Source organism: Petromyzon marinus, chromosome 21, assembly GCF_048934315.1.
Source record: "Petromyzon marinus isolate PM22_M1 ecotype Great Lakes invasive population chromosome 21, UKy_Petmar_22M1.pri1.0, whole genome shotgun sequence".
Lineage (NCBI taxonomy): Eukaryota > Metazoa > Chordata > Hyperoartia > Petromyzontiformes > Petromyzontidae > Petromyzon > Petromyzon marinus.
In genome coordinates this window covers 12,626,219-12,640,390 of record NC_133687.1, presented here as the reverse complement: position 1 = coordinate 12,640,390, position 14,172 = coordinate 12,626,219, and the positions used below count along the sequence as shown (strand labels likewise).

Sequence of the window (14,172 nt, the reverse complement as noted above, 5' to 3'; positions counted from 1 at the left end):
ATAATATGACCGTACCCTGAACTGCACCGTATTACTCAGCTCACCCTATTGCCTTTTTACAGTTTCTGTGTTTTCTTCCAATGCAATTCAAACCAAGATAAGAAATCGTTTCTCACACTCCTCTCTCTTGCCTATTCAATACAATCGAATTCTTAACAAACAACCGTTTCAATGCATCTACAATTATGCCAGCTGGTTTAGGGCACCCAATGATGATATCACTTCTACATTGTTCTTTTGAGCAAGGAGAGCAAGGTTCAACGACTAAATCTTGAAGTGTGAGTCAGGTGGTGGCAACCTTTAAAAGAAGACAGAGACATTTTTTGTACTCCTGTCTTTTTACTAAAATACGTAGAGCTACTTGTACACAAACACTGCAGGTATACTGCAGTTGACAAATTCTAACTTAAATAAACACAATAGGTGATGGAATACATTGTGTCTATTTAGTCCCCCACCCCTTAGTTATTCTTTAACAATTCAGTTTGACTCTACAGTTTGTCGTCCCCAAGTCATTCAATAGTCACCCATTCCCTGCCAGATTTTTTACATTATTTTAAAGTTTAATTGTTTAAGCTTTTATTCTCTACTTTTTACTGCCGCCCGCAAGAGGGCAGACAAAGAGCTGCCGCATGCGTCTCCTGAGACGCAGATTGTCGACCGACCTGGTCTAAGCTGTTCCAGAGGCTTGTTTTACGATTGCACAGCATAGTGAAACAGTTGTTAAAACCTTTTCATATTTACCTCCTTGACCATCATCTCACACTGAACTCTTACTTAACTCTCATCCGTACATCTTGTTAAACCTCTAACTTTTCACTCGACCCTTAAACGCATTACTCACCCCTCTCTCTAAAGCCAACACAACCCCCTGCCTAACCTAACCCCAACTAACATGACCTTATATTTAACCACACCCTATGACTGAGCTCAAGCTATTGCCTCACAAAAACCATAATCCCTCAACTGAATCTTTCCCTGACCGAGCCCTAACCCATTTCCTTTCAACATGGGAAAATATTAACTTCATGGCAATGCAATTCGTATGCTACAGTAATTCATTACAAAAGCTACGAAATATTCGACCACAACAGGATTTGAACCAGCAATCATGTAGATTCGAAGTCAGATGCCTTATCCATTAGGCCACGCAGCCCTGCATCATAGCCAAGCACTCTGCTGAGCAGAAACTTCAGTCCCAGGTGTTCTTGTTTTGAAACCCCCAGTGTGTCCCTGCTCGAATGAGGATAACGTTTTCAGCCGTCGGTCAGTGGTGGAAATTTCACATTTTTACGAGGGAAAGCAGGTTATTTCGTCACGCAACCAGTCTTAGTTTTGATGTTGGCTTAGATATCAAAAATGTCTATGAAGTTCAAGTTTTTCTCAGATTGCTGGTAGTTTGTATACGCAGGTTGCTTGCGTGATTATTTGATATGGAATTAATTACTTTCCGCAATATTTGCGTTCATAATCATTCCATCGTCATTTTCAGCCATACTCTATCCACTGCTGGATGAAGGCCTCCCCAAGTCGTCGCTAAACCTCACAGTCTCAAAATGCTCAACGATTCAGTTTACATCACTCAGTTGAAATTACACACACATATCATTAGACCTCCTTTGCCAGTACCAAAATGTAATAATAGGGTTTTCCCCTTTTTTCTGGCAACAAAACTGAAACCTTTTTACAAGGATTCACGCCTGCATTTACCACAATACCTGCAGTCAAAATGCAAACAAAAAACATACTATGATAATATATGCATTGTCCTTGAAACTGATTGGTCCACACCAAAGGCCGGCTATCTTTTGAGCCTCGACCCAATTGGTGCTCGACCAGATGACGCCGAAAGGCGTACAGCTCGAAGACAATGCACTATCAAAGTAATTAGGGCATTGTCTTTGAGCTGTACGCCTTTTGGCGTCATCTGGTCGAGCACCAATTGGGTCGAGGCTCAAAAGAAAGCCGTCCCTTGGTGTGGACCAATCAGTTTCAAGGACAATGCATCATATATTATCATAGTATTGTTTTTTGTTTGCATTTTGACTGCAGGTTTTGTGGTTAATGAAGACGTGAATCCTTGTAAAAAAAGGTTTCAGTTGTTTTACCTAAAAAAAGGTAAAAAACCCTATTATTACACACACATAGCAACATAGCCAACCCCCCTCCTGCCAACTCTTGACCAGACAGACCCTCCTGCAAATGAGTCCCGAGCCTCAGTGAGCCTTTCCTGGGAAAACATGCACAATGATAATAAGAATAATCGCGATACAAATTTCCATTGACCGAAAACCGAGTGGCGAGCGTGCCTAGGTCGAGGCCCCGGACTGCCCACAGGGCAATTTCTCGGTGGGCCAGATCATTCCGAGGGCCGGTGGGGGCCGGTCTGTGTGGGGAAATTGCAAATGCGATCAAGTAATTTTTTTTAAAAACACAATATAGTTAAATTAAAATATTTTAGTACCTCTAATGTGTACGCTGCATTGCTTATTTAGGGTCTCAGTTGGCATGAAATCCCCAAATGTTCGGCAGCCCCAAAAAGATTCTTCCTCAGCGGCCCCATTTGGTTTTTTGGAAGCAGCCCGGAAATGGACCCAATGAGATTGCACGGCAAAATGTGCGTGACATGTTTACTCGTAGCCAGATTTACATCACAAACCTGGCTGCTGGTACACAGTTTGTCGCAGAACCCATTTACAAATTCGGGCCGGTGTGGTTACAAATACCTGGGCCGATTTATTTGTGTCTCAGTCCGTCACTGCCTGAGTATGAGTACTGTGAGTGGCCGATAGGACTCAGCCCCCACCCAGGATCGTACCATTGAGCGCCAGCAGGGACGGAAAATCTCGGCAGTTGGCCACCCCCGTGGAGTCGGTGGCGCACTCCTTCCACAGATTGGCGTAGAGGGTCGAGGTGGTGATGACGGTGCCGTCGATGGACGAAACCCGCCACTGCTCATGGTGGACCGTGCTGCAGGCCAGCAGCCACCCGGCCAGGGCCATGAGGTACGCAGGCAGCTCCATCGCTGTGAGCGGTTCTGCCCCTGGGACCTCAAAGTCGATGTGATGAACAAGATGCAGATGGGGAAGAAGGGGTCATTCAAAGTTAATGTTAATCACGCAATCTGCTGCATCTTCCCACTCAACTCACTCTCCTCCCCCTCCACGCACTCTCCTATGTCTCCCGTCTCATCTCACTCTCCTCCACCTCCACGCATTCTGCTGCTGCAACCGAGGCTTCGTATCGAAGTCCCCAGCCAACCTTCGCTCAGTGGGACGTCATTCTCCTCTGCAGCCTCCACGGTCTTCACTTCCCTTCCCCCAGCAGTCCGTGCTGTCCACTCCCTTCCAGGCTTAACACCTTCCTGTTTTTCCACTGCCTTTGGACCGACTGCCAAAGCAAAGTCACGGCGTCTTGACATGCAGTCACATCTCGTTGCCTTGTAAATCCACATGGGAATTGCTAAATGACGGGGGTGGTACTACTATATTGAATGACTTATCACACAGAGGTGTGTCGGAGAACACACGCTGTACGTAGGTTCAAGCCGGAGTAAATCCAGACCCCCGGAGAGCACAGGAGCGGAAATCTGCAGGGCAGGACGCTGCCAATTTGAAAGAGTGTTCGGAACACGGCCGTGGGTGTGATCCATCCTATAATCCATCCGGTGAAACAAACCATACTTCATAAATGTTTCGACTCCATACACCGAGTGTTGTACTTCACGCATAGATACACGCGTCCCCGGACTATTTGGCCGTCCGCACTGTGCCCGATCTCATTAGACCTCGTGTTTGAGCCTGGCGAGTGCCTGGCTAGGGCTCGGATATGGACGACCGCCACGCACGATCCGTTTGTTGTGGTGGGCAGCAGAGCGTGGTGCAGCATAATCCATTGTTGTGCTGTACTTTCCCGTGTCTATGCCCCCCCCCACCACTCCGCCACCTCGCACTGAGCAGCGTGGTGACGTTTGGTCAAATAATTATCTCCACGACCCGCACAGAGTTGGGGGGGGGGGGCGAATTCATCCAGCAGTGGATTGACAATGAGATGGACATTTACCTTGACGTACAAGTATCGTCATTGGCTGCCTTAAGCCAACAGGTGGTGGTATTGTAGGAAAATAACGATGACCATTATTCTTGCATTTGAATATCCTGAACGAAAAAACACATAAAATGCAGCGTTGTATGAACGACCCCTGGGAGTTTGCTGTAACCGATTTGACGCCAGCTGTATATTTGCAGTTTGCATGTTCACTCTCCCCGTGGTCGCGTGGATTTTTCTCCAGTGTGGAAGGCTGCAGAACTCCGCTATTTGCAGCAGAGTGCCGTCAAGAAAAAAATATATTTGACTGTACCGTCTACGCTCCTCGCCTTTAACCCGTACTGACCGGCGTGATCAAGTGTGCTCCGTATAACTCGCTCCACCATGAGGTGGTCCAGGAGTGGGTTGACGTCCTCTGCACTGGCTGCAATGATCCAGTTGGCGTTATTGCGGGCAAAGCTTTTGTAAATTTGCATTTGAAAAGCCGAACTTGCGTAGCTATAAAAATATATATATAGCCGATTGCCGGCGAGATGTTAGTTACCTCGCCTGGTATACAGGAGTTTGTGGATTAGACACTTCGGAGAATTTGCAACAATGCCACGAGAAATGCGTTCTGGAGACCACCTGATTCCGGGCACGCGTTGGCAATGATGGCGAACAAGTGGAGACTCTTTGACTTTTGGAAGCGATTAACATACATTTGTTACCATGTTTCCATTAATAACAATAGTCCCATCTAAGTGTTAACAAACATTTTTAAGCACCCTGTATATTTGGAGTGTGAATGTCACTCTCTTCCCGTGGTCACGTGGACTTTTTCTCCGGCTCCTCCGGGGTTTTCCCTCCACATTTAGAAACATGCGAAGTTGGAACAAAGTGTCACAAGAACGCAAACGTGGTCACGTTCACACTTCACTTTTGCTTCCCGGGCCCGGTTTTTAAAAAAAAAAATGCCCTTGTTATAGGCAATCTGACTGTTTTTTTATCTTTTGCGTGTAACTTCCAACAGACGACGTGTGTGTTTTGTGCTCACGTTTATTGTGAGCTAAAATGTCCAGCCTTCTTTAAGTCTGACACACGGTACCGTACACCAACCAGTATACTGTGCACTTACAAACGAGTGATGTGGGATTTACAGGAGTATCGATGTACACACTGTCATACTGTGGAACGATTTAACGATGTACAGCGTATGACCAATCCACTCCTTGACGAAGGCGGCTAGTTAATATGCTTAAGACTCATACTCTCTGGTTCTTTCGGTAAAGTCACGTAGAAAGAAAAAAAATAAAGTCAAATAAAACACGACGTTTCGGTCGCAACACAGGCGTCCGTTTTTAGACTCCTTCATAGGAGGATGCTGACATTTGCATGGGGCCGCGTGGCCTAATGGATAAGGCGTCTGACTTCGGATCAGAAGATTGCAGGTTCGAATCCTGCCGTGGTCGTGAGGTTTCACTTTTTAAATAAAAATCATCAGACACTGCAAGTGAAGGCCACTTGTGTTGTGGCCGAAACGTCGTGATTTTTTGTTGTTTAATTTTTTTACCTACGTGACTTTACCGAATAGAACCAAAGAGTATGGATCCTTGCAGTCACGAAAGCTTCAAATCTAGAACTGCAATTAAAACCGATGTCAAACAATCTGAAAATTTCTAAAACTAATCATTTGCGGATCTTTCCATGCGATTTCACGATGAAGGATGTGTCTGCAACTCTTCCGACCGGTTTACGGCAGCCAGTGAAGATTTAAATGCGCAAGCCCCCTTGTGAATGCACTGCTGGGAAAAGTCCTCTTCACTCCGTGCTAATCATTGGTATTGTTAGGTCATACTTCACCACGCTGGTCAATGCGGGTTGGTGATGATCGGTGGCCCACGAAGTTGATTCGATGAACCAGCTGTGAGAACCCCGTGTTAGCCGTGACCGCGAGAATCAAACTCAGGTTCTACAAAAGCGCAAACATCGCTCAACTTGCACAGACTTCCATAGGAATCTACTCTCCACAACTAGACGTGCATATCCATTGTGTGTACATCTCAGCAACAGATATGCGTAGACACAGAGACCCAAAGACCCCCTGTACTAAAACTATTAAACTAAACAATGTTTTACTTTACAAGGGATGGAAACCACTTAGCAATATAGCTTTATTTCAGAAGCGACCTGACCACAAGCTATAGCTCAACGAAGTGGCTTATCGTGTGGAAAATCACAGCAGCCAAAGACTCTAAACGCGAGGTTTCTAAATGCGGAGGGAAAAACCGAACGACCCAGAGAAAAATCGGCGCGGAGAGAGACACGCAAACTCCGAATATACAGCAGGCGTCAGGGTCGGGATCGGGATCGAACCCACTACCTCCTGTATACCAGGTGAGGTAGTTAACATCTCGCGCACCGTGGCGAACTTGTATAGACCGGCAACACTCCCAACCAATGCAGATGTTTGTACAACGCACAAGGTACCCTTTAATAAAGACTCAGGCGACATCTAGGGAGGCATCAGAAAACCTCTTATTGCTTTCAACCGATGTTATCTGTGACCAGGAATCGAACTGAGGTCGCCAGGGTACGTAGGGCAGTGCGCTAGCCACTACGTTACCTCACCCCACATTAACGGAATCATGTACAATTACGCTTATACACACAGAAGACTGGCTTAAGCGAATATATATGCACGAATTTTATCACATGCAGTCTATTCCCCTATAACGCTGGGGTAGTTGCGTTGCTCAAGAACACCGCGTTATGGGAAGATCGCGTTATAATAAATAATAATATATAACACAGGGGCAAAGCGCAATCTGCGATAACGCATGAGATGCGTCTGCTCCTGTTTATTCTTACTAGCGTGACTTAGATTCTGTTCACTCAATCGCGTTATATCCAATTTGCATCCGCGTTATAAAAAAAGTGCTCCCTGATACATGCGTCGCGTTATTTCCAATTCGCGTTATGAAACAATGCAGCGTTATAGGAGAACAGACTGAATATTGTGAGTGTATATATGTACACGCATACATCTATAAACACACCTAAAATACAATACACACGTGTACACACTTGTGCAGAAACACAACACAGACAGCTAACACACGAACGTATGCATACACGCAGATATCTGCACACGCAATAAGGACACGTATGTACACATGCATAGACACATACACACATGCACATTGATACGGGCACACTCAGTTGCAGGTGATGTCACCATGGCGCTTGTGCCAGGCAAGGTGCACTTTGAGTCCACGTGAAGTGGCGAAGGCTCGCTGACTGGAGGTCACGTGATAGACCCAGGTGCAATGCGCTGAATGGCTGAGATGACTGACACCCACAGATATGAATTTACACACACAGACACAAACATATGAATAGCACGGTTGGCTACGTACGGTGCGAAACAAGTTCAACTTACATCCATAGTTATTCACACGCATTGGTGGCTCTTGAAATATTGAGTTGTGTTTTGTTGTTACCGAATTTCAAAATAAACAAAAAAAATCGATTTTAAGCTTTCGTGACTGCAAGGATTAATCTTCTTTGGTTCTTTCGGTAAAGTCACGTAGAATGAGAATAAAATAAAAAATGAATAAAATAAAATAACACAATAAAATTCTCACGACGTGTTGTGGCCGAAACGTCGTGAGAATTTTATTGTGTTATTTTATTTTATTGTTTTATTCTCATTCTACGTGACTTTACCGAAAGAACCAAAGAAGAAAAAAAATGTCTCTTTCTTGTGTTTTTGGTTGCCGACCCCTGCCACGGGCTGATTGGAAGCCCAAGGGAAGGAGACGAAGTCTTAGAGAGCAGATGGAGAGGCGATGGGGCGATGGAATCAGCCCGCGTGCAAGTGTGCTCTCGATGCGATTGTAATCGCAGAAACCGTGAGAGACAGGTGACGACCGACTGGGTGGAGGCCTTCATCCAGCAGTGGATTGACCACGGTTGATGATGATCGTGGTGGTGGTGGTGATGCTGTGTTTGTATTTATGAGTGAGTGAGCGCGTGAAGCACGTTACCTGGAGTGAGAGGTGTCTCAGTCGTGCCTGAGTCGTGCGCGCGCCCGGGATCTCCGCCTCCGCTCTCGCATTGAGAGAGACGCACGCGCGCACCGGGAGCGCGCCTCGGTGCGCGCGCTCCCCGTTAATTGAAAAATTACGGGGGAGGAGGTGGGATGTGGGAGGGAGGGGGGGAGTGCCGTGTGGGTGGAGAGAGGTCTCCTCGGTACGGTTGGGACTGTTGTGACTTGTGCGTATTTAATTCATGTGTTTTTTTTATCCATTGGTAAGAACTTTTCAACAGTTCAACGATTTGAACAATCCCCTGGCTTCCCTGTGCTGGCGAACATTCTTCCAGCAGATATCCATGAGCTAAGACCTCAACAATTCACCTCGCCGCCTACTCGAGCCTCAATTTCCCCTTCTGGGATCGCGCTGTCACCATCCTAGCATCTCACTGGGATCCGGAAGAACGCTGGCCAGCAGAGTGGAGGAGCTCCGACGTCCAGGATAAACACCTCATTCGAGACCCAATCGTCGCACCCCCTGGCTTTGACATTTCTCCTCCTCGAAGACATTGGCATAACCAAAAACCGCAGCAAAACATCAACAGGCCGCTGCTCACTGTAAACAATTGTTTGGGCTATTTTTTTTTAATCAGTGAAGGAGCCTCTGAGCTGGTGTAGATTCTTTTAAGAAGCGACCTGGCCGCAAATTTTAACTCAACGCAGTGGCTCATCGTGTTGGAAATTTGTAGCGGCCGAATGCTCCAAATGCGTGGCGTTGATTAAATATGTGGAGGGGAAGAAACCGGAGGACCCGGAGAAAATCCACGCTACCACATGGAGAACATGCAAACTTCAAATATACAGGCATCAGGGTCGGGATCGAACCCACAACCTCCTTCATACCCTGCGAGGAAGATATCTCACGATTGTGGCGCCCCATCTCCTTCATGAATTGAAAGGAAAACGCAAGCTACAGTAGCGCGATTGTGGCCATGCATCCTAAATTGTGGACCACAGAGAAAATCCACTGCAGTGTTGGGTTCCTTCAACGGAGGAGGTGGAGGAACAGCAACACGGATCTCTCTCTCTCTCTCCCGTAGCCCCTCTCGTCGTAGCGAGCAGCAGACCTCGATATTGGCATTGAACTCTTGAAAATGTTGCCATACAGTGAGGGAAAAAAGTATTTGATCCCCTGCTGATTTTGTACGTTTGCCCACTGACAAAGAAATGATCAGTCTATAATTTTAATGGTAGGTTTATTTGAACAGTGAGAGACAGAATAACAACAACAAAAATACAGAAAAACGCATGGCAAAAATGTTGTAAATTGATTTGCATTTTAATGAGGGAAATAAGTATTTGACCCCTCTGCAAAACATGACTTAGTACTTGGTGGCAAAACCCTTATTGGCAATCACAGAGGTCAGACGTTTCTTGTAGTTGGCCACCAGGTTTGCACACATCTCAGGAGGGATTTTGTCTCACTCCTCTTTGCAGATCGTCTCCAAGTCATTAAGGTTTCGAGGCTGACGTTTGTCAACTCGAACCTTCAACTCCCTTTATATAGTTTCTATGGGATTAAGGTCTGGAGGCTGGCTAGGCCACTCCAGGACCTTAATGTGCTTCTTCTTGAGCCACTCCTTTGTTTCCTTGGCCGTGTGTTTTGGGTCATTTTCATGCTGGAATACCCATCCACGACCCATTTTCAATGCCCTGGCCGAGGGAAGGAGGTTCTCACCCAAGATTTGACGATACATGGTCCCATCCATCGTCCCTTTGATGCGGTGAAGTTGTCCTGTCCCCTTAGCAGAAAAACACCCCCAAAGCATAATGTTTCCACCTCCATGTTTGACGGTGGGGATGGTGTTCTTGGGGTCATAGGCACCATTCCTCCTCCTCCAAACACGGCGAGTTGAGTTGATGCCAAAGAGCTCCATTTTGGTCTCATCTGACCACAACACTTTCACCCAATTGTCCTCTGAATCATTCAGATGTTCATTGGCAAACTTCAGACGGGCATGTATATGTGCTTTCTTGAGCAGGGGGACCTTGCGGGCGCTGCAGGATTTCAGTCCTTCACGGCGTAGTGTGTTACCAATTGTTTTATTGGTGACTATGGTCCCAACTGCCTTGAGCTCATTGACAAGAGCCTCCCGTGTAGTTCTGGGCTGATTCCTCACCGTTCTCATGATCATTGCAACTCCACGAGGTGAGATCTTGCATGGAGCCCCAGGCCGAGGGAGATTGACAGTTCTTTTGTGTTTCTTCCATTTGCGAATAATCGCACCAACTGTTGTCACCTTCTCACCAAGCTGCTTGGCAATGGTCTTGTAGCCCATTCCAGCCTTGTGTAGGTCTACAATCTTGTCCCTGACATCCTTGGAGAGCTCTTTGGTCTTGGTCATGGTGGAGAGTTTGGAATCTGATTGATTGATTGCTTCTGTGGACAGGTGTCTTTTATACAGGTAACAAGCTGAGATTAGGAGCACTCCCTTAAAGAGTGTGCTCCTAATCTCAGCTCGTTACCTGTATAAAAGATACCTGGGAGCCAGAAATCTTTCTGATTGAGAGGGGGTCAAATACTTATTTCCCTCATTAAAATGCAAATCAATTTATAACATTTTTGACATGCGTTTTTCTGGATTTTGTTGTTGTTATTCTGTCTCTCACTGTTCAAATAAACCTACCATTAAAATTTTAGACTGAACATTTCTTTGTCAGTGGGCAAACGTACAAAATCAGTAGGGGATCAAATACTGTTTTCCCTCGCTGTACGCAACAGTAAAAGAGAACACGTTTGGACGCACTCCGTGTCAATCCACGGCTGGGTGAAGACCTCCCCACGTGGTTGTCGGGTCATGCGTGGGTGGTTTGTTTGACCACGCTTGCTTAGAGTGAGTTGGTGAGTGGCTGTTAGAGAGCAAGGTCTGTTCAGACATAACTCGCTACTGGTGTTAGTTGGACATGTCCGGGAATGGAACTCTTTGCTCAGATGGGCAATAACCAGAGAGAGAGACGCCGTTGGACATTGGCCATGAGTGGTCTTGGTGCCAGGGCGCTCCGACCGGTCAGTGTCGCCATGGCGTCAAGACATACAATACATTGCCAAGCTACTTGAACTTTGCGCAACTTTCGAATTGTGCGCACCTTGAATTCAGCCCGTCTAGCAGTCGGCCAAATGCCACGTATTAACCCAGTCATGACGAATAAGAGGAATATCAATTATGTTTAAATCAAGAGACCCGCACAGTAAATAAATACCGCGTGCATGAAACCTTGGACCGATTTTAAGGCAATGCAGGCAAACTGCCGATCTTACAAGCAAGGAGATTCTGTTTACGCTATGGGTCCTAGTTCGACACAAATAAATATACAGAACAATATAACACAAAACGCAAAACGATTCTCAGCGTCGTTACGGAGAATATAAATAACAAATATGCATTCTTCGTTTAAAACAAATGCACATTCTCCGCAAAGCAGCTCATGTTGTATGTTAAATCACACATTATTAATTTTGATCAGAAATACGGACGTTGAGAACTGCTTACGGAAGGAAGTTGTTCGTGACGAAAATGTCTGCGGAAATAAACTACTCGGAGTTTGGAAGATGCACACTATCGGGCAACATGATATCAGAAAATCAACAATCTCGTAAAGAGCATGGAATTGAAAATATATATAAAAATGTTAAGTACAATATTACGTTGAACTTATTTCGCACCGTACGTAGTCGACCCGTGCTAATTATGTTGAACGAATTGCACCATCAGAGGAGGAGCATTGTCCACGGTGATAGAGGGAAATCGAGGACGTGGAAGGCACAGGAAAAGATCTAAGGCGTGAGTGACAGCTGTTGGAGAGGAGACGAACACAGTGGGCAGCCAGTCAGCATCAGAATATTTATTTAGACTGCAGCAGGAATCCGATGAGCTATAAAGCTCTTTTTCACAGATGTCCAATATCGGTGGCGGGTTAGCAAGCAAACAATACAAACGATAGGAGTGAAAAACAGAGGAAATGGTGAATAAGTCGCTAAATTTTGATATAAAGCTTTCGTGACTGCGGGGATTCATATTCTTGGTTCTTTCGGTAAAGTCACGTAGAAGGGAAACAATAAAATAATAAAAATATAAAACAATAAAAATTTTCATGACGTTTCCACTACAACACAAGCAATCATCATCAGGTGTGAAAACCACAGCAATAGTTTTTTTTCAAATTTTCTTGCTGTGGTTTTCACACCTGATGATGATTGCTTGTGTTGCAGTCGAAACGTCGTGAGAATGTTATTGTTTTATATTTTTATTCTTTTATTGTTTCCCTTCTACGCAACTTTACCGAAGTAACCAAGAATATGAAGTCGCTAAATATAAATAAATAATAAACCCGTACATTATATAAGTCCGATTTATCCAAATTGGGCAAGGCAGCAAAAACAACAACAACAGTCACGTGTGTGACAGCAAGAACTTGAAAGCCATTGCCAATAAAACATTGACCCACCCAGCAGCATCTACAGGCTGGATAGGAAGATGATGATATGTACGTATACCGAGTGATACGTGGTGTACGTTAATCATCATAACACTTTCATTTAATATCGCAACTTCATTGACGCACATAGTCACTTGAAGATGTTTCTTTGTTCATGTTTTTGTTTGTTGCGGTTGCACCCGAGTCAAGGGCCGCATGGCTCACAGGGCTATACTGTACCTAATAAAGAAAACTGACGCCAATGACTTCCCACGACACCGTGACATCAATTATTATACACGAGGACCAAATCCCATACACGCGGTTGGCAATGCACGGCGTGAAAGAAGCCCAACACACGCGCACCAAACAGATGGAGGGAAAAAAACCCCATCTATTACCAAGCGAAATAAAAAAATAAACACATTCAGAAATGGCACCAAAACTAAAAGCACATTGAAGTGAGTAATATGTTATGTGTTTGATATGGGAGTGAGTGATACATAACGTTTATATGTATATGGGAGTAAGTTATATATATCTGAAGCATACATATGGGAGTGAGTAAAATATTACGTGTGTATATGGGAGTGAGTAATATATGCTGTGTACATGTATCTGGAAGTGATTACGGTAATGTGTTAAGTAGGCATGAGTATATGTGCACGTTAGGATCACAATAAGAGTGTTTATTTAGGCTGGAGAAATCCGATGAGCCATGAAGCTCTTTTTCACAGATGTCCAGCTTGGGCATGTAGAACGGGAGCGAGTACTTTAACGTGTAGCATATATACTTTCACTTAAAACTTTCGTGACTGCAGGAATTCATATTCTTTGGTTCTTTCGTTAAAGTCACGTAGATAGAAAAATAAAAATAAAAGTGAATACAAATAAAATAACTTTTTTTTAAACGACGTTTCGATCGCAGCACAAGGGGTCGTCATCAGGGCCCCCTATTTTATTTTTTTCATCAACTTTATTCTTATCATTATGTTTCTATCTACGTGACTTTACCGAAAGAACCAACGAATACACATTTGTAGTTTATGGGAAGAGTGAGTAATATGTAAATGTGTGCGCGTGTTTGTTTGTCTTTGTGGAGGCGAGCCTCTGCCCGGCACGGAATGTGTCCACTCGGTCACGCGCGCGCGCGACCCCGCGGTCACGCGTCAGGAGCGGGAGACGCGGAGGTGTTGGGGCAGCGCAAGGGGGAGGGGAGTGGGCAGCGTTAACAGAGGGGGAGGGAGAGCGCGCGAGTAGAGCACAGGGTGATGGGTGAGGGGCCGTACATCAATGACGTCACGCGATTTTGGACGATTTTTTTACCCCCCCCCCCCCCACTTTGTCACACGGCGTCACAAAAAGTCAGACCCCCCCCCCTTCAAATATGACGTCACAAAGCTCTGCCCAAAAAACATGCTTCAAATCGCTTTAAACTATTGTCATTGTAGTTGCGTATTTAATGTGTCGCTGCACTCTGCTGTTGTAGGAGAAAACGTTTATTAAAAAGTCAATTTAATTAAGGAGAACGTGTTGTCTATATTTATTTAAAGTTGCGCATTTTGATGTGACGTCACATTTCTCAAACCCCCCCATCCCCCTCCTCGTCACACATCGTCACAAATGTCTGACCC

The 14,172-nt window shown here is 45.2% G+C and overlaps 1 protein-coding gene and 1 non-coding gene across 3 annotated transcripts in view; one reads left to right on the top strand and one right to left on the bottom strand.

The window, feature by feature from the left end:
* The window catches only part of LOC116944621 (claudin-10-like), a 45,219-nt gene extending 37,045 nt beyond the window's left edge, over positions 1-8,174 (bottom strand). The window contains exons 1-2 of one of the 2 annotated variants that reach the window (XM_076068607.1): positions 8,076-8,174; positions 2,819-3,050 (exon numbers count right to left, since the gene is read on the bottom strand). In XM_076068607.1, the coding sequence (XP_075924722.1) occupies positions 2,819-3,023 (205 nt within the window). In that variant the 5' untranslated portion in view covers positions 3,024-3,050; positions 8,076-8,174. Of the gene's footprint in view, positions 1-2,818; positions 3,448-8,075 lie in introns of those variants that run through there. The other variant, XM_076068608.1, reaches the window with a different exon arrangement.
* On the top strand, positions 5,426-5,498 carry TRNAR-UCG (transfer RNA arginine (anticodon UCG)). The gene has a single exon. It is a non-coding gene; the product is annotated as a tRNA-Arg (tRNA).
* Positions 8,175-14,172: the final 5,998 nt, after the last annotated feature.